The sequence below is a fragment of the Astatotilapia calliptera genome, chromosome 5 (genome assembly GCF_964374335.1).
Source record: "Astatotilapia calliptera chromosome 5, fAstCal68.1, whole genome shotgun sequence".
Classification (NCBI taxonomy): domain Eukaryota; kingdom Metazoa; phylum Chordata; class Actinopteri; order Cichliformes; family Cichlidae; genus Astatotilapia; species Astatotilapia calliptera.
In genome coordinates this window covers 28108191-28135909 of record NC_137426.1, presented here as the reverse complement: position 1 = coordinate 28135909, position 27719 = coordinate 28108191, and the positions used below count along the sequence as shown (strand labels likewise).

The 27719-nt window shown below is 42.6% G+C and overlaps 1 protein-coding gene across 34 annotated transcripts in view; it reads left to right on the top strand.

Moving 5' to 3' along the window:
- magi1b (membrane associated guanylate kinase, WW and PDZ domain containing 1b) overlaps positions 1–27719 on the top strand; it is a 141407-nt gene that overhangs the window by 78489 nt on the left and 35199 nt on the right. For 31 of the 34 annotated variants that reach the window (XM_080302025.1, XM_026168633.2, XM_080302030.1 and 28 more), the window contains 10 exons: positions 5382–5501; positions 7136–7378; positions 10236–10461; positions 11316–11398; positions 11981–12016; positions 15252–15309; positions 16210–16343; positions 17434–17553; positions 20147–20332; positions 20455–21114. In XM_080302025.1, coding sequence (XP_080158151.1) covers positions 5382–5501; positions 7136–7378; positions 10236–10461; positions 11316–11398; positions 11981–12016; positions 15252–15309; positions 16210–16343; positions 17434–17553; positions 20147–20332; positions 20455–21114 — 1866 coding nt within the window. The remainder of the gene's footprint in view (positions 1–5381; positions 5502–7135; positions 7379–10235; positions 10462–11315; positions 11399–11980; positions 12017–15251; positions 15310–16209; positions 16344–17433; positions 17554–20146; positions 20333–20454; positions 21115–27719) is intronic. The other 3 variants (XM_080302027.1, XM_080302026.1, XM_080302047.1) reach the window with 1 other exon arrangement.

The window sequence follows — 27719 nt, the reverse complement described above, 5'->3', positions numbered from 1 at the left end:
TGATAGTGGACATGATGTTGCCAACTGTTGAGGATGGCAACATTAAAAATCACAGAAGTTTTACAGGCCTTGCTGGAACGCTTTGAAATACTAAAGTAAGCCGATAATAAATGTGTTCATGTTTCAAAAGCCTTAAAACTTCCTTTTCAAAGGACTTTCATCTTGTTGTGCTCTCACACAGTTAAGTTGCCATAAGCCATGTTTTGATCCAATATTAGTTAAAATCATTAGTACCACTTTTATTTACACTATTTGTTTATTTTATCAAATTTTTTGGGTGGAAATACCTGTTCTAGTTTGGGTGCCATGTTGACTATTTGCCTCATCTGAATGCTTTCAGTATATCTTTTCTGTCTCCCTTTTTGCTTCTTGTCTACCTTCTGCTTTTACTTTTCTTAATTATTTGGCCAATAAGTTAAGGGGCATCGAAGCAATATGATCATTGACTTTTCAAAAACATTTTTTTAGCAAAGGTGGCCAGTATCCATTCCACCCCGCACCCAATAAGTACAGATGTGCTGAATTTAAGTTGCTCTCCTCGTAGAGTCTGATCCGATCGCCATAGGTGGTACACGGCTTAGCTAGGGCAGCGCCCCCTCTGTAGCTGTTATGATAATGAAGCGGTGTTTATGAGTGTATGTGTGTGCTGCAAAGGAGATCGTTGCATAAAGCTCCATTAGGTGATTACCCTCCACCCACACCCCCATTATCCGTAGACCATGCCATTTGGTGACACCTCCCTCCCCACTGTCTGTGTGCGGGCACTTACATATGCATGTTTTGGCTGGCAGAGGGGGAACAGCTGCTGATTATGACAAGGACACTGAGTAGGAAGTGTCTGCTTCTCAAACCTGTTTATACTATTACAGGCCAAAAGGTGTGTGTGTGTGTGTGTGTGTGTGTGTGTGTGTGTGTGTGTGTGTGTGTGTGTGTGTGTGTGTGCGCGCGCGCGCATGTTTGCCATTCACATATGAGCCAGAAGACTGCTTCTGACTGTGGGTATCTGAGTCAACCTTCTGCTGGGCTCAGCTTGCTGGTTTCTTATCTGTGGGAAGGAACAGACAATCGGATAGTCAGGCGGACAGGAAGGAATAAAGGTCAGGCACAGCTCCATATGTTCACACAAACATGCGCAAAAAGTCTTGATCCTACACAAAGTGGTTTGTTTTACCAGGAGGATATGCAAATGTATTTTTATTTTATTTATTTAATTAAGAAGTTTAATTGTGATCAAGATCTTGCTTGCAAGTGGGCCCCAAGTTAAAACAAAATACTGCATATAACTTAATGGCCACTTTATTAGTTACATCTTGCAAGTACATGTTTGAATCCAGTTTTGCTTTCACAACTGCTTTAATTCTTCATGGCAGAGATTCAACAAGATGCTGGAAATGCTCCTCAGAGATTTTGATCCATATTGATATGACAGCATCACACAGCTGCTGCAGATTTGTCGGCTGCACATCCACGATGTGAATCTCTCGTTCCATCACATCCCAAAGGAGCCCCGTTTGATTGAAATCAGTGACTGTGGAGGCCATTTGAGTGCAGTGAACTCACTGTCATGTTCAAGAAAGCACTTTCCAATGATTTGCGCTCTGTGACATGGTGTGTTATTCTGCTGGAAGCAGCCACCAGAAGATGGGTCAGTTGGTACTAAGGGGCCCGACGTGTGCTAAAAAAAAAAACTCCCAACCGATTGCACCAGCAGTATGAACCGGTTGCTTCCGTGTTGTTTATGTCAAATTCTGACCCCAGCAATGTTGCAGGAGAAATCGAGACTCATCAGACGAGTCAACGTTTTCCCATCTTCTCATGTCCCAGCCCATGTGAATATGTAGCTTCGGTTTCCTGCTTTTAGACCATCTGCTTCATTTGATGTTTTGCAAATTCAGAGATGCTATTCTGAATACAAAAAGTGAAACAAGTCATTATTTAAGCCTTCCTGACAGCTCAAAACAATCAGGCCATTCTCCTCTGACGCCAAGAAAGACTTTTCACCCAGGGAATCACTGCTCATTAAATCTTTTCTTTTGTAGACCATTTTCTGTAAATCCTATAGATTGTTGTGTGTATGAAACTCCCAGTAGATCAGCAGTTCCTAAAATGCTCACAAGAGTTTATCTGGCAGCACCAACCACTTAAATCACCTCTATTCCCCCATTCTGACACTCAGTTTCAACTCGGGCAGGTTGCTTTGATTATATCTACACACCCGAATGCACTGCCATTGATTAGATATGTGAATTAAAGAGGAATTGAACAAGTGTAATTAATAAAAGTCGTGTACATATTTCTAAACAACAATCATACACATATTAACAAACAAATATAAGCTCTAGTGAAAGCACTTTCAGGTAATGGAGAAATTAAAAACCTGCAGAGCTTTAAAGCCACACTTTTTAAAAAAACACACATTATGACAGCGACAGTATTTTTGAGGCTGTTGACCTGCTCTGTGTGCAGACATGCACACGGACCCCTGCTCTCACTATGGGCAAGTGTTTTTTCTTATAGTACTGCTTCTTTTACTCCATTTGCAGTAGTAGCAGTGATAGTTGCCCTTGTAGTGAAGTGTCTGTGAGGACAGGTCTAAATACCCTTCAGTCAGATATGCATTATTATATTTTCACCAATCACAGCAGAGAGCCCCTTGCTGAATAAAACTAGTCCCAAGCCTCCGTGCTGACCCTCAAACACAGGCTTATTGGCTTTTTTGCAGTTTCACCTAAAATAAGTGTTAGCTCAGCTGTGCGAGATTAAGGTAGTTGACACACTAATCTAATATAAAATTAAAAACCTTCTACTCGGTCTGTCGAGATTGTGTTTGGAGGTTGAGGTTATGTGTTCGCTTTTGGACCTTTTTATTCTCACTAATTTTATAAATGGATTGCTGATGAATTCTGTTCTTAAAAAGACGTCAATTCCTTCATTTTGTTGTGTACAACCTCTATGATGGCTGTTGTATACACATGTTTTGAAGCTATTGATATTAGGTAAGGTGTTTGGGATTGACTAGTCACAGCCACTGCATACTTCAGAAAAAGAAACTTGACATTGCTTGAAATGTAGTGTTTTGCAGAATTTCCACACAGTTAGTGGTAAGTTCAGTATTCAGGGGAAGTGTGGCAGTATCTTGAAGTGGGATGCAACGTGTTAATGGGTAGTGCTCAGTATCCTGCAGGAATGTAAGTTGAACAGTTTAGGTGAGCAGCTTTATCGATGCTTTCCAAAACTGACCACAGGAAGTACCATTCAGAGGGTCAACCGACTGTGCGTGATGTAAATGCTGGCGTGTCATGCCTTACATCGTGCATGCTTTCTCTAATGGAGCCATAACTATGTGGTCCTATTTTTGACAAGGAAGTTGTGAAGCTAAAGAAGTTGTAACTGGAAAACAAACTTCTTTCTCTCACAAGTTAGCAACTTTCCTGCCCACATTGTATTATTCCTCTCATTAGCAGAAACTCAGGCCCGGGATGCTTGTAGAAGCATAAATGACTTAAATGTTTCTATTCTGTCCTTATAAAAAACAGTTTTTCATTGCTGTGTGTGTCATACAGTTGCAGGCTGCAATGCTTTAAGTTTTTTGGAGGGATGTTTTTGATGCAGCGGCAGCATTACAGTGTGACTGCCAGTGTCTTACCATTTTTCCTTGATCATCTTCCTGAAATGCTAATGATGATTTTTTTTTTCTTTCTACATAACACCCACCTACCCAACTCAACTCGTGAATACGCTGAAACCATTAAGCCCCAAGGCAGCCAGCTTTAGATGAACACCCTCCGAGGCTTCGTTGTGTGCACCAGCAGCTGGATTATATTAACTCTTAGCACAGTCGCAGGAGTCTCTATGCTCGGCTCTCAACCTGTCTTTCTTGCTCGTACCATTCCACAGTTTGGTCAATGGAGCTTTTGTGGGGAGGGGATATTGAATTAATTAGGCCTATAGCGATAACAGTGTCTCAACCCTGGGTATAAGCCAAGGCTCTGCTTTTTTTTCTCCCTTTTTTTTTTTTTAACACCCCCTTTGAAACACTGGTCACAATTCTTCCTATTTAGTTTTCTAAGAGCAGCACCGTCTAAATGGAGTCGAATCAATGGCCGCTTTTGTATGCGAAGCGAACTGACAGTCGGCTGGACACTCCGGCTTGTCTGAGCACTCTTTACGGTTGACATTCGGCAAAAAGAAATTCTGCCTGGGAACGTGCAAAGAGCGACTGGTATCCGATTGACTTTAAATCAATTTCCTCTTGGTGCGCAAGCAATTAGATGTTTGCGGGCGCTACTTGCGAATTCTGGTAATGCACAAGAAGATTATCCCTGTCTGTGTCCTTCATACAATGGCATATAACCGTGATAGAATAGGCGATATACTGTAATAGATGATTGAGTTGATGCACGTCAAGAATATTTGTATAAGAGATTCATTATCTTCAGACGTGGAAACTCTCTGTGTGCATTGTACGCTTGCTCGAGTTAGGATGTGCGCATCTGTGATTTATCACCAGTGTCACCGAACGTGGCTGCAGTGGGAGCCTCTCCCCGTATTCTCACACATCTATTTTTACCAGCTTATTGCTTAGCAGCCCACTGGAGACAAAATGATTGCAAGATAAGACAGATCGGGAGATGGAAGAAAGGGGTTTCAAGGGAAGAAGGCAAAGCAGGGAAAGCCCTCTGCTGTCACTAAATAGAAGAAAAAGATATTTTGCCATGGGCACTGGATGCTTTTATTTGTGCCAGAATAATTCGATTTTTGGAGTAGGATACAATCAATTAGGTAGAGAGTGAGATAACGCTAAAGAGAACTTCAGAGCGGCGCGTACAATAGCGTGGAAATCGCATTAGTCAGGCAAACATTGAATGGTTAAATAGAAACACAGCGTTTCATGTGTAAAGCTGTTTACCGCTGGTGCCACACCGGCCAACTGTCTGCAGCCATTAAAGGCAAGTGCTAGAATTTCACAGGCTGCATGCCAATTCAGAAACAGACACACACACTCCCATTCCACCCCGGCACATATGGCAGGCTCTCACTGAGGTGCCACTACAATACTTCACACCCCACCCGAGAAATAACATCATAGCAGACAATTGATAATCATTCTTTTAGGCTCTGCTGTTTGCAACTCGCTCTGCACCAATTGCGATGGAGGCTTCTAATGCATGTGGATATATATGCACAACTTAAACGAGAGGATATAGGAACAGAAAGATTAGCATTATGGGGAGGAAGTGTGTGGGAAATCCCAAAGGGTTCACATGGCAGTTCATTTGACATCATAGCACTCAGATTCCCAAGGTGATGAAATGTCACATAATGAAATGGGAAAAAAAGAAGTCGTCTAACTTTACGTTTCTCTCTGTTTTTCTGTCTAGGTACTACCCGTGCCCCACGTGAAGGAGAAGTTCCTGGCGTGGACTACGAATTCCTCTCAGTAGAGCAATTCCTGGAATTGGAGAAAAGTGGGACCCTCTTGGAGATAGGAACATATGATGGTAAATTAGAAAGGTTGCTGTAGTTGTTGGACCTTGCCAACTATAAAAGAAAAAAAAACCCACCGTCCTGCAGACACCTGGACAGGTGAATCTTAGAAGTAGAACCAGCAGATCGAGCCTCCCATCTCTACCAACAACAATATAACACAAACAGGGTTTAAATCACTTTAAAACCTGCTGCTTGTATTGTATTAGAAGACTCATTTTGTAGTTTGTTGGAGCTTTTGCTATTTTTCTGAATAAGAGACACAGTGTAAAGGTTGAAATTAACTGAATAACATTTAGATACCGTACTGAGCTAACAGTTTCCTGGAAGAGATACAAAGGCACAGGCGTATACTTCTACACAGAACATTTGTTCAACACAGACCCATTTTATAAAATCTCAGACAGCTTTTACTCTTATTCTGAGCGAGTTTTTAAACTTTATTTATTTCCACACAAAGATACGCCCATAATGAAACTTGCAGAGAGCACAAAAGCCTCCGTGTCTTTACTAAGCAGAGGGCACACACAGAGCTCTGCAACATGACAAGTTAACCGTCATGTAGTTTGCTTTTCCCATCATATCTATTACATAATGTTTTGAAATGCCTGTCAAACTCAGACAGGTCTGAAGTGTGTGAGAGTAAAGTCTGAAGCTTGGTTAGGATCTAAAATGTGGTTCGAGACTGCGTATAATAACTGACAACTGAAACTACAGTATGTAAACATCAGTCCACCTTCTTCAGTCTGTGCATGGTGTAAACCTGGGTGTTTTGCTCTTACAGAAAAGCAGAAACATTATCCTCTTGGATAATTCCATCATGTTTGACTGCAGGTTTTTCGCTGTTATTATATCTTCACCTCTGATAATGTAAAGTTCAAACTATGAATCATCTGTAACTATCGGCTTCTAGAATTTAATTATTTTATCCTTTAGGTCTGTGAGCATGGTTGATTAATTGTACTCAAGCCAATGCAAAATAATTAGACTAGCTCAGTATAGCTTACTTATATTTTGGAGCAAACACCATTCGCTCATTAAGACTGTGGCTTTAGATGCTGGTCTGCAGATGGTACAGTCTCTTTACCTCTGCCTGGTTACTCTTTGGATGAGCATGAGTGATTTTCTGTGTGTTTGAATTTGAATTTTTCAGTTAAACCAAAATGTTGCACTGGCACTGAAGAAATGGAGAGGATTTTTTATGGAGGAAAGCAGGTGCTGTGCATGTGTCAGAGTATCTGTTATCTGAGAAACTGGTGTTTAAGGTTGACTTAGAAAATATCAGCTTAATTAAGCTATAGCAGTAAAAAGTGATTTGAGAAATAAAGTAACTGTTTAGTTATAAAACAAAAAAGGGAGGGGGGGGGGGGGGGTGCTGCTTGTGAAACTTTTTTGAGATTAAACACAAAAAAAGAACAAAAGCAGTTTTGCTTTGGAGATTAGCATTCTCCCACAGACAAACTCAACTTCACAATTTGCATACAAAGACTGTGACTAAACCCCCTTCAACACACACACACACACACACACACACACTTCACTCACACACAAAAGGCCCTTCGACCCCTCCTCTTATGCCCTCCCACTACTCTTTTCTGTGTCTTTCTGATCCCCGCCCATCTTCCCTTCTGCCTCCTTCATCACCTAGGTAACTATTATGGGACACCCAAGCCACCAGTGCAGCCCCCCAGTGGGAAAGTGATTAGCAGTAGTGGTAACAGCGGTGATGCCCCACTGCCAGACGGGCTCAGGAGTAGCCTGCCGGGCTCACAGCACTCCACTCCCCGACGCTCCAAGTCCTACAATGACATGCACAATGCTGGATTAGTGCCTGGAGAGCAGCAGCAGGAGGACGACGAGGACCTCCATGACATGAACAGCAGCTTTACAGGTACGTGCGGAGGAAGGAGAGGAAATCGGATGGGCGGAGAGTCTCTTATAAGTTTAGATTGACACTCGAGTAACACTGAGCATTGTATCTCTATGATTTTGTGCATTGAAGAAGCACTCTGCTGTTTGCTTTTAGTGAAGAGTACAACAGCACGTGTATAAATGACCATGTATGGCTCTGTCAGGACGCTGCCATGTTGAAGAAAATAACCCTCTGCTATAACAAATGCATAATAAGAGCCACGGTTTAAACCATCTGCAAAGGTACATTTACTCAAGTCAGATTAGCGAAACATGAGGGAGACTGAAGTGAATAACTCTAAATGAATAACAACTATAGTTGGTTAAAATTTTAAACTGATGAGACGAGAATATCCCATTATTGAGTCATGAAGGGAACACTGACAGAGCACTGTTTTTGCGTGTACACTGAGTACATTAATACTTGATTGCTTGCAGATAACCCTCCTTTACATAAATTGGTGTTAGACTTCAGATAAGTGATCTGACAAAATAAGATCTTTTAAAGCATCTCAAATGATTTCCTGTTCATTTTTATTTCATTTTAACTCCATAAAAAATATTAATCTGAAAAGTGTTTCCTGGAGGAACTGATAATTGATTTCTATCCAATATAGTATTGAATACTATATGAGTGGAGCCAGAAAAGCAAATACTAAATAAAATAATGTGAATACCAAACCAAAGCACAGTTGATTTGCCCGCACTAACGCCTTGGTAGCTGTGTACACAAGCTGTGGCACCACACAGTGCACTCATCTTCTCTGGCCAGCTCAGCACAGATGTGTGTGTCCTTCTCTCAAGTAGGGTGTGAGCTTGGCACCTGAAATCAAAAAGCAAATGGTCACTCAAGATGCGTGTAAGCCATGTTTTGAAGCCAGGTGTTAAGAGCAGCATTTTTGTCTCACATTCATTTGAATACAACTTTGGACAGAAGATAAAAGAATGGACCCAGAAGGCTGGCAGCAGACCCAAAGCTAAATTAAATTTGCCTTCTTTTCACAGAGAAGACCCAAAGTGATACATCACATCTGACACTTATAAATGCTTATCTGCATTTTCAAAGAGATCTTTCCTCTTTCTCACACTTTGCCTGTAACCACCTAGCATCTGTGGTTGTTTTTAACTCCTCCTTGTTTCACGGGACTCACCGCTCCTTCAGCTGATTTGGACACCAAAGCAAACAGACCCTGCAGATCAGCCTGAGAATCACTTTCTTTCACTTTTAATTTTTGGGAGAGGAGAAGCGGGGGAGAAAAATCATTTGAGAGGTGATGGATAAAGTGGGAGGCGAATGGAAGTGGAGAGAAGGTAGCAGGAAATTAAATAGAAAGAGGAGGTGACTGAGAAAGAGGGCAAGTCTAAAAAAGCAACGACTGAAAAGGGAGAAAGAAACAAGCAGGGGAGGTTTTTATACTGTGAAAAAGGATAAGCTCAGAAAAGAAGTAGGAGAAAGCACAAAAGAAGTGGAGAGAGAAAGAGCCCTTTGCTGTGGAGAGGGGCTGCAGAATACAAGAACTTCTTTGATTGGTGAGTAAGTGGTCTCTGGCTCTGACTACATCTGCTGCCTGCGTATCTGCATCCACACATGTAAAATAGTGCCATCTGGCTGCGAGCATTAGACACCTGAGCAGATTCCATATGTGAAATTGATTTTGGGGGGATAATAGTCCATTAAATTAAGTTTAAGTTGGTAAAATGACAGCAGTGCTGCTTGTTTGACATTAAAGAAATGAACTGGAGTAATTTTTGGGATTTCCTTGTTAGTCGGTGAGTAGGAAATTTAAGGAGTTTCCGCCTTAAAGCTGTGGCTGACATGTGTTTTTCAAATGTGGCACCAGAAGTTGTTTAACTCTCTGTGATTGTGTGACAAGTGCCACTCGAGTGTGAGTGTGGAAATGAACCGGCAGGAAGCAAGGTGCTAGCACTTTCAAGGCGTGAACTTCCCACTCAGCATTCTTTACTGAAGGAGGAAAGAAACAAGCCCAAAGTACTTCTGTCTTTAGGAAGTTATTGGGCTAAATGGAAACATGCTATAGCAACATAACTGATTTCATTCAATAAGTAGATGCAAAAACTCACTGACATGAGGCTTTCTTGTCATCTAGTTGTGGATTTTTACAGCCTCATGAAACTTTTTTCAAATATTTTAGTCTTTAAATTATTCAGACTGCTCAGGCAGGTGATATTTTTATTCCTGTGGAAATTTAAAACATTACAGAAATACACTAAATGACTGGAATTCTTCCAAACTCCCATTCAAATGATGTTTCAATAATTCTTAATGTATTAGGAAATGTATGTTTTTTTTCTATTACCGCACAGACTTTAAGGTTACATAATAGGCTGTATCTTGTGACGATACTTAAAAAAACGGTGTAATCAACAGGAGCACTTGTTTGTTTGAAGACAGTTGTTAATAAATTTTTCTTTAGTTGATCTCGTGATGCGTTCCATTTGCCTCGGCCATCTTCCAGAGCAAATGGAATTTCCTAATTGAGTGCATCCTAGTAAAGTGCGGTCAGTGCTCTGTGTGTGGATCATTCAGCGAGTCACAGATGCACAACAGTAGTGCAGCAGATTGCAAGTTTTACAGTTTCACTCATGTTTACGTGCACTGCTGCCATGTTGGATTGCTGAGTTGGGTTTGGTGGGAGCTTTCCGGTTGACAACTGGTAGCTTGGAAATCCCAGCTTGAAATGGAGCGCACCATTGTCCCAAGGTTAACTCATTGTTTTCACAGCTACTTGTTGCTCCTTGAAAGTGTTACTGGCGTCCTTTAGTTGACAGATTTTTGACACCAGGCTGTGTGTGTTCTGGGTTTTTTGTCCCTCCAGGAGACTCTAGTGAATTAGACGAGATTCATCACTCGGTGCGCCCTTTCGCCCCCCGCCAGAGTGACCTGTCCTACGCTGGGACAACCCCCTCACCACCGGCCATCACGGAGAGCACACAGCAGACACACACTCACCTGAGCCATCCTCCCCCAGAGGATCCGCTGGGACCTCTGCCCGACAACTGGGAGATGGCCTATACCGAGAACGGAGAGGTCTATTTTATAGAGTAAGTACCAAAGGTCGGATTCCAGTAGTGCTTACTCTTAAATCAGATATTATCAGTGTTCACTGTCAATGTGGCTGAATGAAGCTTCCTTTCATTTTGATTAAACTCTGTTTAAAATGGGACATGACTTTATCTAACGTGACACATTTTCTCATGGCTGACTCTCTTTCTGTATTAACCATCGTCTGCACCGTCTAAACCAGATCCAGGTTTCATCTTAATGTGACAGACGTGTGTCGCTGTGGAGAGTACTCGAAGGCTTTAGGAAGCATGAAAGTTTAAAGAATGCAGCGTACATTACCGGCGGCTACATGAAGCATAATTCAGGATACCAAAGAGTTCCTCCTGCATCGCTCCTACAGCCATGAACCTTTAACCAATTTAAAGTCTGCAAGAAATTTATTACAGATTACCTGGTCATCTATGATGCCTTACTCCTTGTTGTTGTTACTTGTCAAACAGATTCTAATAGATTTGAAATTCCTTAATATGAGGCATAAAACTTTAAATATCCACTGTAACTTACTTGCGTTTATATTGTTCTTTTTTTAGGATCCTTCCAGCTGTGTTATTCTTCTCTACACCCATTAAAATGAACAATCATAATGTTCTTTTTTTACTATTATTAACATGGTAAAAGCATTCCAATTTGCTCAGATTTAAATGTTTCCTGTTTATTCTCAGCAATATTGACCAGACTTTCAGGGCTTTCAGTTAATGATCAAGTGCCGTGTGTCACTTTTTCCTTTTTTATAAATCATTCATTCCACCTGTTTCAGGGTCAAATTTCCGACGTCTATTAGCTACCCTCTAATAATTTGTCTTGTCTGGCCTGTCTTGTGTGTTCTGCTTAGCCACAATACAAGGACGACCTCCTGGATAGACCCTCGGTGCCTGGACAAACCTCAGAAACCCCTGGAAGAATCTGAAGATGATGGTACGTGTCTGTCTGTCAATGTTTGTGCAAAATCTTCTGTAAGCTAAAGGAGGTGATATTTTTTCATTTGTTTTGTTCCGTTGTTTAGAGCATGTTTTTCTACACCGCACCCAAAAACTCAGACTCTCATAACACATCTGAGAGGTTCACCCTTTTAGTCTTTAGGTGTCAGTATTGGGTCACAGAAAATGGTGTGCAGTCCACTGGCTGGTGCCACCTTTGCTCTTCTTCCAGCTGTTTCTTGGAGCAACAAGACCTACAACTTCCATTAATTGCCTTCCCCAATTTTGTAGTCTATTGTTACAGTATACAGAAAAAGAAAAGGTCACAAGCTCAACTCCATTATGATGTCAAACCACATTCAGAGATCCAGTCTTTAGTGCCGCCTGATTTTAGTAAACATGGTTTTTCAGAGGTTGTTGCTCTGGTTTTGGTTAAATCTTGCCACCCAGTGTCCAGATGTTGTTATTACAGCCGCCTAACTCACAGATGTTTGTCTTTCTGCTTCAATTCACCCCCCCTGCCTTTGCCTTCCCAACAACAATCCTGTGGCGCTGCTGTGCCGTCCACTCAACTGAGTAGAAGGGGTACATACAGAGGAGCTGGATAATGACCTAGGTAGGAACTTCTCTCATCTTTTTGACATGTATCAGTTAGGTTACTGTGACTTTAATCATTCAGAAATGACACATCATGACATTTGTCTGCCCTTCCATTAGTACGTGGGATTTTTAAATGTGCGTTTGTATGCGGCCTTGAACATAATTGTCATCAAACCCCCATGCCACCAGCCATGCACCCACTACACAGCCTTACAAAACACTCCCACATCAGAAGGCCATCATATCAGACATAAGAGGCAAAAAGCTGATCCAGAGAAGATTGTTGTAATGATGGTTTCCTAATGTGCCTGTCTGAGCCAGACAGCTACAGGTCTTTTTGTTCTGATGCCCATCAGCACACTAACTAGCCTCTCAGACAGAGCGGTGAGGCCACCTGTGCAGGATAAATGGTGTCTGGAGATGATGCCCCGCACTGTTATGCACCTGTAATGAATTATTCCATTAGAGGAAATATATCAGAATAATGATTGACATGTTTGGACTTCACTTGGGGGTACACGGTGCAATACAAGGGGGGAAAAATATAAACGCCCACATCTAATACTGTGATGAAAATCTGTATGAATGTAGGATGTTTTCATCACCGTCATTACTGCTTTAGTAAATATATTCTATATTAGCACTGTTTAAAATGGTTAAATGTAATATGAAAGGGTTCAACTACAGAGAAACTGCTTCGATTTAGTCTCTCCAGCTCTTTTTTTCCCGAGCAGCAGAAGGTGTTTCCAGCAAAAAGCAATAAAAGCAGGAAAAAGAGAGCACACCAGATCCAAACAGGTTGATGAGATGCTGCCAAGGAAAACGGAGAATCTATCACGCTTTTATTTCTTTATTTTTAAACCCACTCCAATTGCTAAGCATCAACAGCGCTTAAATCTTCAGGTCAGACAACCCCCCCCCAACCCTGTCCACAAGACATCCTCAACTGGATGAACATGCTCAATAATTATCGATCGGCGCCCTCCGATGCAGGTGGGCACAGAAACCGCAATTAAATCCTGCCCCTGAAGGAGACGAGCAGACGAAAGCCTTTTTATGAACGCCGGCACGCATGCCCAAATTCTCACGTACACCCACGTGCGCGAGAAGTGCCTCTCTGTGGCAGACTCTTCCTCCGGAGAAATCAATCACAGCTCTATATCAACAGAATGAGATGCGAACAGTTAAACGCGTAACTCATCACGCTCGTCTCCCCCTCGAAATCACAATATGTTCTAGAAAGTGGGAAGAGGGACACGGGGTGAGAGCAAAACACGGCTTAATGAGCGACGACTTTCCCTCCCTTTGTCTTTGCTGTTGTCATCTGTGTTTGCAAACACAGCGAAACCAGGCTTTCAGTAGGTTTGCAGCACAGAACGTCCTCTCTGTGCGCTTACACACACACACACACACACACACACACACACACACACACACACACACACAGGTGGTCCTCCCGGACTGGAACTAGTGCAGTGTGAAATAACGTGGGTGATTAAAATTTGTGCGTGACGCCAGGCGGGACCGCATTCCATTTAACGTTCCAGTTCAAAACATCTAAATGATAATTTACCGTGCTCGCCTTGCACGTTCACCCTCGCGACATCTCTTTCCCGTAACCTTGCATTTCTTCTTTGCCGCTTGTGCTTTTAGATGCACTTCAGCAGGTGTAGAAAAAGACGGAACCCACAGAAGCCCGAGCCGCTTACACGCACGGAGCTGTTGGCTCTGGTTTCACTTACAAATGATAAATTAATATGTAGACCGCGGCGGCGTGTTTCTGTGTGTCTGCATCTGCAGCTGATTCCACTCCAGCCGAGGTCCTCCTTATTAAAAAGCAGAGGGAAGCTCTCCAAGTTGGATGATTGTAATTACTATCTACTTGCACGCAGGGCAGAGCAGAAATTGGCTGGGGGTAATTCAAATTTTATTTGTCACATACACAGTCATACACAGTACGATATGCAGTGAAATGCTTACACAACTGCTCGTGACCTAAAGGAAAAAAAAAAGGCTATGAATAAGATAGGAAATAAATATGAAAATTAAAAAGGGTAAATTTAACTAGGAAGGAATAAAATAAAATGAAACAACTGTACAACAAAATACACAATACACAAATACACAGTATAGAAATATATAAGAATGTATGAAGAAATATAAATATATATACAATAATAATAATTATAATGGTAATATGTAGAACTTATTCGTCACAGGAGAGGATTACCGGACAATCTCTGTTTGTAGCCAATTAGAAGCGTCTGACATTATCTGTGTGGAGAATGGCCAGTAATCAATGCTGCTGTAATCAGGCGGGAGAAGTGAATCAGATGGCTCAGTTGAAGATAACAGCTTTGCGCTGCAGCAAGTTTGCACCACTGGATGATTGCACATTGGCATCATATTCATGTCTTTCTATGGTCATCTTTTAAGTTTCACCTTTTCACCTGTTTTAGCGTTCGCACACGTGTCCTTACATCAGTGTGAACAGTGTCCCTTTCAGTTCTACTCAAGCAGGTTTTAATTCTGCCCACAAAGAGACGAATGTGAAGTCAAATCTGCAACAATCTCTACCAGACACTTAGCGATCCATGTGAAAACTAAAGAGCCTTTGTTTAGCCAAGGACAGGTACTTTTCGACCATACCTTTCCAGCGCACTGATTAGAGACGTGTGTTTCTGTGTGATATTCTGTAGAATGTTGTTTTTCTTCTGTATGAGGGGAAAGAAAAGAAGAGAAGTCGTTCATTCAGAAACCAACCAATCATCTCACAGAATTTAGCTTCAATTTATTTTGCACAAAGGTTTCTAAGCCTGGAATTTTCCACCTGCTTCCTGTCATTTATAACTTTAGCTGCCTCTTCTTCATTGCCGTTTTTTCCCTGTATTTCTTCCCACTTCCCGTGCTCCTGTCCACTTCCTTCTCACGATTTCCTTCTCATGTGCCTTTCATCTCTCTACCCCCCTCCCCGCATTCATACATCCACCTGTGCCGATGGGGGTCTTGCTCTGTTCTTATCTGATGGGTGGAAATGTCAGCATTGTGAGGGGGACAGAGGTGAGAACAGCCAGACAGCCTGTGAAGCTGTTGAGCTGCTCTGGCCTCGGAGACTGACTGACGGGCCGATTACAATGGCGTGGCAAAAGGTCTTTCCTGGCTTTGCCACAAATGGCTCAATACACGGCTTCCTGCAAGTCAAGATTTACTTACTTCCTTTGTCTCATTATCTTTTTTTTTTTTCTTTACAGAACTTCCTCCAGGATGGGAGAAAATAGATGATCCAGTGTATGGAGTCTACTATGTTGAGTAAGTGCACAGGCTGACGCCGCAGAAAAATCTAGAAATAGCTCCCAGCTTCTTCTTCGTGTGCATAAATAGAAGTACATCCACACATTTCTTTTTTTCTTTTCTTTCAAGCAACAAAAACTCTTAACCTCACTGCTAATGGAAGACATCACAGCCAGATTCTTGCTTCAGCTATTTCAGTCCTTTTGTGTCCTGGAAAATGTAGGCCATTGTTTGTGTCATTAACATTCGGAAATAAATGAACAAAAATATGCAGCGAGCGTGTTTGTGCGAGCACATATGTGCGTATCTCATATTGTGTGAAGCCCCTGGGCCTCAGCATTAATACAAATATGTTTTATGCTGGGTTTTTTTAGTTTTTCTTTTTTTTTATGTTGTTCAAAGCAGCACCTGTGGGCCCAAGGCTGTGGCATCCCCCCCCCTCTTTGTTTCTGCAATATTTTTTCTAATATACATTATTCACAGTTTCCTTCATTTGCTGTATAATTTGGCACTTTCAGGTTCCATTTTTCAGTGCTAGTTAGGTTAGTAGGAAACCTCCCAGGCTGTAATGTGAAAGATGTTTGTGGTTTCAGCGAAATTAAGCCATCAGCACAAAAGGATTTATTTGATGTGATTTGTAGGCACGGCTGTGTCATGTGCATCTCAAAGAGAGGTTTCTGTGTAAGCGTGGGTGTGTGTGCATTGTGCCACCATGTATTAATCAAAGCTTATCGCCATGTTTCTCCACTCCCCACCCCAATCCCCTCGCCCTTTGTTGACCCTCTCCCGCTCTGCTGTTACCTTATCCTCTTCTCCGTGTCCCTGCTGTGCTCTACTCTCCTGCTGATCTTTACCCCCCCTTACATCTTGTTCTGTATTCTTATGTTCTTTTCATCCACTCCGTCCACCGTCCCAAAGTCATATCAACAGGAAGACCCAGTATGAAAATCCGGTGCTAGAGGCTAAGAAGCGCAGGCAGCTGGAACAGCAGCAGCCTCAGCAGCCTCAGCCCCAGAGCCAGCAGCCACCTGAAGGTGAGCGCTACATCCGAGGTTCGTTCACAAGCCCCCACCAGGGGCGTCATTTTCTTTCTTTCTTATTCATGTGTATAAATGAGTTGCCTGCATGCTCTGCGTGTCTGTCTGTGTGAGTATGAGCGAGTGTGACTTTATCTGCCAATGCCTATTACTGCTACGGTTTTATTTTTGCTGCCAGCTCCTGCCTTATGATTTGCTAAGTGCCCTCCCATAAAGGCATAACTATTATTTGCGGCTGCACCACGCAGCCTTTTTGAAGTTAATTTCAGTTTTCTGTGCTACCTTTTGATTCTTGTTTGCTTTGGACGAAGGTAAGTTTGGCTCCCACCTGCCTGCTTAAGAGCTGGAGTGGAGACCCTTAATTTTGTGTTACTTAATAAAATGCTGCCAGTTGTAACACTAATAAGAACTCTTCCCAAACACTTCTTCTGAGACAGCTGCCCAAAACCAAGCAACGGGTAGCTCAGTGATGCTCTTGTCCTCCTTTCTTTGCATATTCACAGGACACCCTACAGTGAAATTAATTGCAAATGCAGGTCAACTCAAGAGGGAATTCTCCTATTGCACTCCACATTCTGCTCATTCAGCATAAAACATTAGATTCACCTGCTGATTTTTTTTTTTCCCCCCAATTGAAGGTTGAATCTCTCTGTAAAAGATAAAAAAAAAAAAAACCCAATCAGTTTTTCAAACACGTGTTTACTTCATCTATCTGTTATGAATATTATGACAAACTGCAGGCTAGCAAGGTGATTAATCAAAGGTGGTAGGCAGTCAAGAAAAAGGGAATCAGTTGTTTCTGGTTTCCCACACCACAAGTTTTATTGAGAAGAGAGATGCGAAACCATATTAATGCTTGTGTTCATACTGAGCTCAGTAGTGAAACATGAACCTGTAGTGGGTAGAAGGCTTCACATCAATCTTTCATCCACTGTAATTAACACGCTGCACAGTAGTTCTGTCGGCTTCATCGGAGCTGCATTTGCTTTGTTGCAAGCACACAGCACAGCAGGACGTGTTGTCTTAGCCTCAGTTTCGTTCAAGTAGGACAACTTTGCACCTGTCTAGACTCCATCTCGAGAACATGTGCCTCTCGCTGTTGCAGAATGGATCGAAGACTCGACGATGGCAGGGGCTCCGTTGGCTAGCTATGCTGCCAACCACCAGGAGACCTACAGGGACCCTCAGACAGGGCCCGCAGTGCCCAACGCGATGGGACAAAAACGTAAGTTGTCATCCTCAGAGAGCTAAAGCCTGCAACCAAGCGAAATGAGGATTATGCATAACTTTTTTGTTTCCAGGCGGCGTCACCCAGAGCGACTTATTATAAGTTAAACAAAATTCATCTTTTACAGCTTAGTTTGTTTTCCTGTGCCAGCGCCTCAGGCCCTGTTTGAGTTGTCGTGATGGAGGACCAGAACTGAACTGACACTGTAAAGCTGCTCTCTGTATAAATCACATCATGCATTTTTTATAAGTCAAACTGAACTCGCGTGACATGTGCACTAAACAAAATTGCGTCCAGTCTGCATATTTTTACGAAGACACGCTCTGCCGAGTGCCCTTCCATAAATGTCCCTCTGCCTGTGTTTATCGTGGCAACGTGTTGATTCTCAGGAAACCTCTGCTGTGTTGTTCCACATAATGGCCTGATTTCACCCATCATTTAGTGACACACAAACACACACAAATAGAGAGTCTCGCCATTACAGTGGGTTTCCTTCTCCTGGTTGCCAGTTCCTTTTATACCGGCCTCCCACTAGCAGCTTGTCTAATTAGCACAGCCATGGCAGAGAATTAACTGCCTCACCCTGTCTCTCCCTCTTACTCTCTCTTGCTGCTTTGTCGGCAGCCTTTTCCTTCTCCCTCATCGATCTCTTTATTTTATAGCGCACATTTGCCGTCTCGCTGCCTTTTGTCTGGTCCCGCCCAGCTTTCTGCTTTGGTTTAACTGCTTGGTGCTGTCCATCTTTTTGTCTTACCCCTCCCTCCACACCCCCAGTCTCAAACTCCTGCTAGCTCGACTGTGCCGGCACTCCATATTACTCCATAGAAAGACATCACTTTTGAAATCTTTTAATCTAACACACTTGCTTTTCATGTTCCCCCCGCTTCCTGGTCTGTTCTTACATCTCTAGATCCCTGGTGGATAAAGCCACCCATATCAGCACACAGTTTAGTTACATTTTCCCTAGTCTAGGGGAAAAAAATCCAATTCAAAAGGCACTGAGCATGAAAACACACATGCATGTAGACAATAAAACACAAGGGCACAGACCGACTCCAAGGGTAATGCATTTTTCATTGAATGCGTAAGCTGTAGCACTGCCATAACCTAATGTGGTGCTGCAGGTCACCACACAGACGTTCCTTTAGTCTTCATCATCCTCTCTCTTCTTATTTTCTTCTCTGCCAACATCTCCTCAATCATTTGTGTATCCGAAGTATTGTGCGTTTGGCATGCATCGTGTCCTTTAATAGAGAAGCGGAGCTCAGCCTGTGCCTGTGTATTCATCTGTTTGTTTTTCATTCCTAGTAGAAAAGATAAACTTTATCCTTAATGCCGTATAATTAGATAGCAAAGTCAAGAAAAAGAGAATCGAGTTTAGATGTCGTTGTCGTCGTTTGAGCAGTTGTTCTTTCACAAGATCACTGTCAAATTTTTTTCATATAGATGTGTCTCAGTTAAACCCTCACAACCAGTGTGGAGTGATACAGATGTCTTCTCAGATGAGATTTCAGCAGCTGATTGAAACAAGCCGGAGACATCGCTTATGCGAACACGACGGTCATGTGACCTTCATCTGAAGCAATGTCATTGCTATTCAGGCTACAGATATCTGGTGCGCCTGTTGTGTCTTCAAATGCCAAACCGCCAGTGAAAGCAAACAGCAGCCTGCATATTAGACATTCAAAGAGCTGAAGTGGTGTCATACTATTTTGAAATAAGTTCCTGTCTAAACTGTTTTTGTCCCATCACATCATCACGTTGTAAATTAAAATTATAAGTAATAAATGATCATTATTATCAAAAAGTTAATATGGACTGATTCCAGCGGCGATAACAGTAGATGAGTTCAGATTTAAAGGCTTTGCATGTCTATACTCGGGCTTCTTATTTCCGGTTTTGCTCAATGTTTCACTGAGTTGCATGTGCTGAAGAAAGTCATTCAACCATACTCAGTCTTTTCTATATGAACTTTTAATGTAGTTGCCAAATGGGATCAGTTAAGCCTTCAGTTTGACTTGATGCTTATGATTCTGTTCATTCCCTTTAACTTTTTTTTTTTTTTTATTGTCCCGTTTGGATCTTTGGCCATCAGAATTGTTGTCTTAAGGCCAAGAAAGATGCCAAGCGGATTTATTTTTACCAAGTGGATCATCATGGCCTTGCCATATTGGTCCATTTGATTGACCTTTATTATAATTATGAATTTATTTTATTTTCAGTTGCTACAAACGGGACAGACATTCCCTTTAACCTGATTAATCATTTTATTGTAATAGGTCTGTTTTGACCTGTTTGCACCATGTGAGCAATCGTCAAGCAGTGACAGTTGTCCTTGCCTGTTCAAGACAAACACCAATCAGAGAAGATTTGTTGTGCATTTAATGATACCTGCTGCGATGGTTGCGCAGAGATGGTTTGACACAAGCGAGCAAAGGCTCTTCACTGTAGCAATAATTCTTTACCTGAGGAGGTTTAGTAGCTCCAGGGCTTTGCAAACTGAATCCAACTGCTGCTTAACCCAGTTCTTGAGTATCTGCTGTGGCATCCAATGTGGTGAAAGCTGAGCTATCTGTGTCTGTGTTTTTAGGAGGGAAGCCTTTCTTTACCAGGAACCGATCTGAGCTGAAGGGGACATTCATAAATACCAAACTGAAGAAGAGTCGTAGGGGGTTTGGTTTTACTGTTGTGGGAGGGGATGAGCCAGATGAGTTCCTGCAGATAAAGAGCCTAGTCCTAGATGGCCCTGCCGCCCTTGATGGCAAGATGGAGACTGGTAAGTATCCTGTATTTATTAACAAAGGGTAGCTGCATCAGGTGACCCTGAATTGGATACGCATGGATGGATGTTCTACTTGACAAAAATAAATGGACTTCATTCTTTCTCACCCCTTTAAGGTGATGTGATTGTGAGTGTTAACGACACCTGTGTGCTCGGCTACACCCATGCTCAAGTTGTGAAGATCTTCCAATCGATTCCAATTGGTTCCATGGTCAACTTGGAGCTGTGCCGTGGCTATCCGTTGCCTTTTGACCCCGACGACCCAAACACCAGCCTGGTTACCTCAGTGGCTATCCTCGACAACAAGGAGCCCATCATCGTTAACGGCCAGGAGCCCTCTAACAGCTACGATTCGCCGTCCAGCCACGGCAGTCAGAACAACAACAATGGTCCAACCAACAGCGGGGTCCCCGTCAACGGCCTCCCCCGACCCCACAGCCCCTCCACAGAGGTGGCTTCTGATACCTCTTCCCAGCATGGCTACCCTAGTGATGTAGTCACCCTGGCCTCATCCATCGCAACGCAGCCAGAGCTCATCACCGTACACATGGAGAAAGGAGACAAGGGCTTCGGATTCACCATTGCTGACAGTCCCGGGGGTGGGGGGCAAAGAGTGAAACAGATCGTGGACTACCCACGCTGCCGCGGTCTCAGGGAGGGCGACATCATCGTGGAGGTGAACAAGAGAAATGTGCAGAGCATGTCCCACAACCAGGTGGTTGACCTGCTCAGCAAGTGTCCCAAAGGCAGTGAGGTCACCATGCTGGTGCAAAGAGGTGAGTGAAGGCTAACTTCTCTTTGCGTTCACTCGCCGTGTCGGTAAATTTGTCATTCGTCTAGTAAATTGTGACAGCAGATGGAGATGAGGAACGTGTTGGGAGCAGGTGTCAAGTAGAAATGCAGCAGTTTCTGAGTTATGTGCCCATATGTTGAAGCAGCGCAAAACAAAAGAAACCTTTCGCATGCATCTGCTTGATGCTGTTGACAGAAAAAAAATAATAGGCTTCTGCCTTACAGGCTGTTCCCGCTCACCGTGCTCTTTTATTGACACACATTTATTTATTCATGCAAATAGAGGGTGGAAGCATACAAGAGATTGCAAAGGAGGAAAGCTAGAAGGATAATTACGGTAAGGAAGGAGCCGCAGAGGAAGTTGAAATAACATTTGAGGATGTGGTGTAGTGTAGTGTGAAGAGAGAGCGAGGTGTTTACAGTTATCGGCTCTGACAAGCCAGTTATAGCTGCTTTCCTGAAATGGAAGACAGGCGGAAGTGGAGAAGGAAGACTAAAAGGTTAAATGGGAGAAGTATCGAAAGAGGGATAAACAGAGGAGAGAAATTCAGGTTTAGTTGGTGTTTTGAGGTCAGAGTATGAATATTCTCGCTCCTTTTCAAAAAGAAAAACTCAGTTTCTCTCTGTGTCTCTGTTCATTTGCAGTCTGCTCTGTTTCTTTTTGCTGTGTTTGCTGGGAGAGAGAATGTCTAGTGTGTTTTGGGGTTTTAGTGTAGTCCCACGTTCAAGATCATCACTTTGAAGATGCCACCAATTGTGCCGGCATGCCTTTTATCCACCCACCTGGCTCTCCGCCTCGATATAAGCCCGCGACATTTTGCCCTTAACGTAAAAAAATTCGGTGCTAGCCGGTCAACGTTAGTGCTGTGAAAATGGTGCAGCCGCGTGTAAATGCCTGTAATTCGCCGTGCGCCACTCAGCGTTTGTCATGGCTTCTGATTGAAAATCACGGTAGCAGAGGAGCACTAAATGGAAACAAAGCAACTGTGAATAGGATAAAACTGAAATGATTGAATTTCAGTATTTTCCCTCCAATCCCCCCTCAGACATGCAGACCTCCGCCGCTCTAAACGCCCCGTGTGATACAAGTAATTGGACCATTTTCTCTGCCAGACTCTCCTTTTGCTTGCTTTAGGGCTTATTAATTCTAGTTACTAAAAGGTTTTGTGTGTGTCTGTGTACACGCATGCAGTTTATCTCCGTCATAAGGTTAAGTGCTCAGAACTGCCAAGGGAAATTGGTCAGATGAATGGCAGGCAGCTCGCACTGTAATCTCGCATGGAATCTTTTTTCTGTTTCCTCTTTCTGAAGTTGTATCTCAATCTTTTTCTGCCACAGTCTGTTTGTCTGACTTCTCAACAAATGGCTAAACCTTCCAAAAACTATGCAGACCAAACGGCTTCTCTACCCTCCTCTCGCTTTTGGTAATGAGTAGCATTTCCTCATCACGCTTGTGTACACAAGCACGTAAAGCGATTCGGCCTCATCTCATCTCAGGCAGGAGCTTAATGGGCTGTCAAGGAAACAGACGTCAGTTTAATTGGGCTTCTGTAAATGCATTGGCTGGCTGCGATCGACACAGACAGACTATGACAGTAGAATGATACTGGAGGAAACACAAGGATGGTATGGATAAAGTATGAGGAGCATTGTAAGCGAACCAACATTACTGAATGCGCTTTATGGTGGCTTTTATTGCACTAGAGTTTTTACAAAAGGGTGGATACAAAAGCAGGAAACTAACACATTTCCTTCAGATTATTATTAGAAAGTGATCCGCTGACTTGATGGCTCCAACATCAGATATCTAACTTTTAATGTAGAAATAGGACAGCAAAGGTACAAATTAGATTAGTTCTTCACCTTCTTCATCTAAACTTTTTTTTTTTTTCAAATTAAATCAGTCTTTGTGACTTTGGACTGCATTTTATGTTGATTTTCATGTTTCTGCTCCTAAAAGCAAGACATCAGAAATTCTCATGACAATACTCCAGTCATGTTGACATTAGTACTGAGAAATCTCATGTCTTTCCAACAATTGAATTCTGAGAGCTGTGAAGCTATGAAGTCTATGCAAGAATAAAAGTTATCAAAAAAGAAGGAAAGAAAATGTAAGTTTAAGTTTCCTGGAAATAAAGCAGACATCCTCAGATGTTTTTTCTGGCCGTGAATCTGAAATCAATATATAATGAGTTTTCATTTAAACAGACAGCAGCCTGCAGAATAAACTCACAAAGACAACTAAAAATACCCGGTGCACAGCAGTGGTTCTCTCCTGGGTGCTAGCTAGTCAAGAATAAACCTCATGAAACCCAAAAACTAAATTCCAGCTCTTTTAGGGATACTGGTATGTGAGCATGATGTAGCGCCAATCTAGTAGCGTGATGTGAGGTGTAGCTTGCTTTTGATCATTTTTTTCAATTTTATCAAAGCAAATTCTGACCTTTCCAATACTGGAAGACACAGATTATTGATGTTTATTGTCTTGATAAATAACTTGAGCAATGACACTTTGAAGTTAACAAAATAGTTGACAATTCATTTTCCCCTAATTAATTCTCTGCTGATTCGCTGAATGTTTGCTTTAGCACCATTTTTGATCGCATCTCCAATGTGTTCTCACTGGACAAATCATTTTTTCCTATGGCCTTTTTGTGGCAGGATTGATGAGTAGACTTTGTTTAGATCTTATGGCTGGCTAAATCAGTTTAAGAGAATGAGCGAATACCTGGGTCCCTTTTTCTCCATCAAAGCTTACAGTGTCCCACTGTGTATCCCCTCCTCCCACACGTTTCCCATCCTTTAGAGTCTTTAAGCATGTTTAGGCTGCACATTTTGTGTGTGTGTGTGTGTGTGTGTGTGTGTGTGTGTGTGTGTGTGTGTGTGTGTGTGCTGCTGTTCATCATTCGATTGTCATGTGTATTTCTTTTTTTTCTTTTTTTTACATTTACACTCTGGGGAGCACATCATCTAAGGCTCTAGTCATGGTGCCTTAATTACTGTCCTGCTCACACTCTCTTCACTGCTGTCTCAATCAGGATCACTCCACCAGTAGCAGCAAAGCACACTGGCCTCTAATTGGGGTCCTGATGTCAGCTTTGCTTATAATACACATACGTCTTTTCTTTGCTTCCCTCTCTCTCTCTGTGTCTCTCTCCTTCCAACCAAACGCTGCTTGCTTACAGGCATTCACTCAGCCAGTCTCATGATCATGCATCCAATTATAGATTAAAGGCAGAAAGACTCTGGTTCAGCCTTAATTGGTGGAAATCCACCTCTCCTCCGCCCCTCCGTCCCTCCTTTTCCGTTTCTGTTCCCCCACTGCCAGGATGGAGATTCACACCTGCTCGCCCACGTAAAGATGGGAGCCAATCCCTGAGGACTAGCGCACGAAGAAGCGAACTCGTTAAAGCCGCTGCGTGCAACAGTATGCCCCCCCTCTCACTTGCCTCTCTCCCTCATTTAATAGATTTGGAGGAAGAGCTATGGGTCAGCGTGGAGACACTTTAACAGTGCTTCGTAGGTTAAATAGTGGGTTTTAGACACTTGACACTCTGTCATGTACTTCCTATAAGCGCGCAGGAATGATTTATTACCTCAGTCAGGTTTCCTAATCCATTGTGCTTTCATTTGTCTAATTACACTCCTGTAATGGGCTCATTTTCCCCTGCCTGTCTTCTCCTGCCCCCACTGATGCACCAGCATAATTCATTTTGGCCCCTGATGTCTTGCCGTTGCATAGATGCTAATTTCCATTACCCCACTCTCTTTTGTCCATAGGAGTGCATACACCTGTTGTATAGCTGTTTGTCAGTGAAAACTAGTTTCGGTGCAGTTTTTCTGAAACATAGCTTCCTAGCAGCTCCGGCAGCTCGTGTCATTAGTCAGCTCAGGAAAAAAAAAAAAACGTCTATTTGTCTCAGCATGGATGCAGAGTTGCATTATTTTCTTTCATTTTTTACCTGTTTGAAAATCTAGGCAGGAATGCACGGTAATGCGCGCTGGGCTAGCAGCAAACTGGTCATACCAATGTACATGAAGGGGGAAGGATACGTACCTCTGGATGACAAATTAAAGGAAAAATCAACTTACATTAAGGGCCTGATTCACTAAGCAGGGCAAATGGGAGCAATGGGAGTGGAAAGTCCTCCGGGTAATCTATTAACACAGTGTAAATTTATAAACACAGGCGCAGCCACTTCAGCTCAATAATAACCTAATGTAGTTTACTAATGGCAGCGCAAATGAGCATAGGGTTGCAAACAAGCAGGCCCGATGAGGGTGTGAGTAATCGACTAACAGCACAGACACAGCTTGTTACTTGTAATCTGACAACATAATGTAAGCGTAGGTTTTACCCACATTTCGCTCAGGAAGCAGCTTGGCAGCACGGGCTAGGGGGAGGCGGAAGAATGGTGGAAACCGGAGGTGTTAATAGAGGAACGACTTAGGAAAACAATACTTTAAACTGGCTCATAAAAAGGGAGTTCTCAACACCACTGTGGTCAAGGTGAATGCTAAAGTGACTGTGTGAACAGTGGAGAAGCCCAGATACAAGGGACAGTTTTGGAAATGTGGAAATCTGTTATACTAATTACAATGAAATAATGAAAATGGTCATTTGAATGTCGTTAAGCTGACAGTTCCATGTATTTCTTGGTAGTTTTTTTCTTTGAGAGGGATTATTAAAGCTCTGCTTGATGTCCTAGTAATAAGAAGAAGGACAAAAATATCATAAGGTTAATAATAAAGGTTTGGATACAGTGGCTTTTGTGACGTTCTTGATTCGGAAGCTTCAACAAATTAAAACTTTCTTCCAACAAATTAAAAACAACATGCCTTGGCTGTTGATATGTTCTGATGGCGCTTTCCTCTGGTATTCCAATTAAATTAACATTAGAGGAGAAAATTCTCTCCCTTCTGCTCTGCGTGCTCTTGTCTCAGTGCCGCCTCCTCCCAGCATCCACAGCAGTTTATGTCCAGAACAAAATAGGTTACTGAATTTCTTATTTTTAAAGCATTAAATAACCACTAATACAGTGTATCAATCAATTCCCCCATTTGGTGTTTTGATGGTGGTGGACAATGCTGTGCAACACGTGTTAAGTCACTCAATGGTATTTAATTGAATTGAGATCAGGTGACTGTAAAAGGTATATCATGTGATTACCAGCATTTGCATCATAGTCTGCAAACTATTCAGTAACCTCCTCGAGCTCTATGGATGAGGACATTGTCATGCTGAAAGACACCTCTTAAACCACTGTGGAAAGGTTTAATTATAGGATAAATCTAATCAGTGAAAACAACTTTGCATTGATTTGCTCCGACCATTTCCTCTAAGGGGACAAAAGGCCTAAAAACAAGCCAGCAAAAAACCCGTAAAGCATAACAGAGCCCATGGAGTCCCTTACCGTAGGGGCAAGGCTTTAGGCTTTTCCTTTAATTAACTGGAGCCGCAGTGGATGAGGGGAGAAGGGGAAAAAAATGGTGGCAGGAACGATGTCAGAGGATCAGAGAGATGATGAAAGAGCAGTGTAGAAACCCCCATGATGCTCTGCTCTCTGTCTTTTCCTCTCTTTCCCTCTACTTCATGACTCATCAATCATCAGTGACACAACAGTCCCTGCTTGGCAATCAGGCCTCTTGCGTCTCTGCTCTCAAAGTGAGATATGGACCCTTTCTCTCCGTAGCAAGCAACGGGTTACAGGAGTGAAACAGCCAAGAGGTTTAAATTATTTCATGTGTCAAAGTATTTGATGAACCCCCCGCTGCCTGTAAAGTTACTTTCTTTTATTTCCTTTGAATAAATGAGGGGCCCAAAGACGTGTCCAAGACTTTAGATTAACTGCATGGCTCCTTGGAAAACTCTATTAGCATTCACTTACAAATCATCCTAGAAACAGCATTCACAAGTCCACTAGAGTTCACTTGGGACCGAGTGATGTAAATTTCCTCATTTGAAAGCGACCACAAGGGTCAGTGAAAACATCCGCGTGCCTGCTAACCAGGTAACGGACGTCAGAGAAGTTACAGGAGATGTGGTGTCTCCAGCATGTCCGGGTCCACAAAAGACTGTAATCGAAGCCTTGGTGTTATAGCAAGAGGGCAAAATCCCCTTATTTATCTCTATGCAGCATGCAGGTGACTTCATGTACCCTTAAAGACAATCACAGTTTAAATACAAGTTTCCCTATGTGTTTTCCATCAGCATGCAAGGAACATAAGGAGGGTAACCTTAGGATTAAGGAAGGTATGAAGGTAAAAACACCAAGTGGGTCGTTGTCACTGTAGATGGCTCTTATTGGCGTAATGGTGGGCAAGTGCACTGATGGCTTGTAAGTGCCTCCTGTCAAAAAGCACTCCACGGATCTGTTTTCTTTAAGGGCGCACACTGATAGACGGGAACACAATTATGTGAAACTGCATAACCCACATAAACAAACTCGGAGTTACCGGCACGCACATTCATAAGACTCGTTTAGTGTCTCCAGTCTTCTTCACAGCCATTAGAAAGAGATAAACGCTGATGATGGCTCCCTGCACAGACTAAAGCAGGAAATCAATTCACTGTATGGGCAGGAAGTGT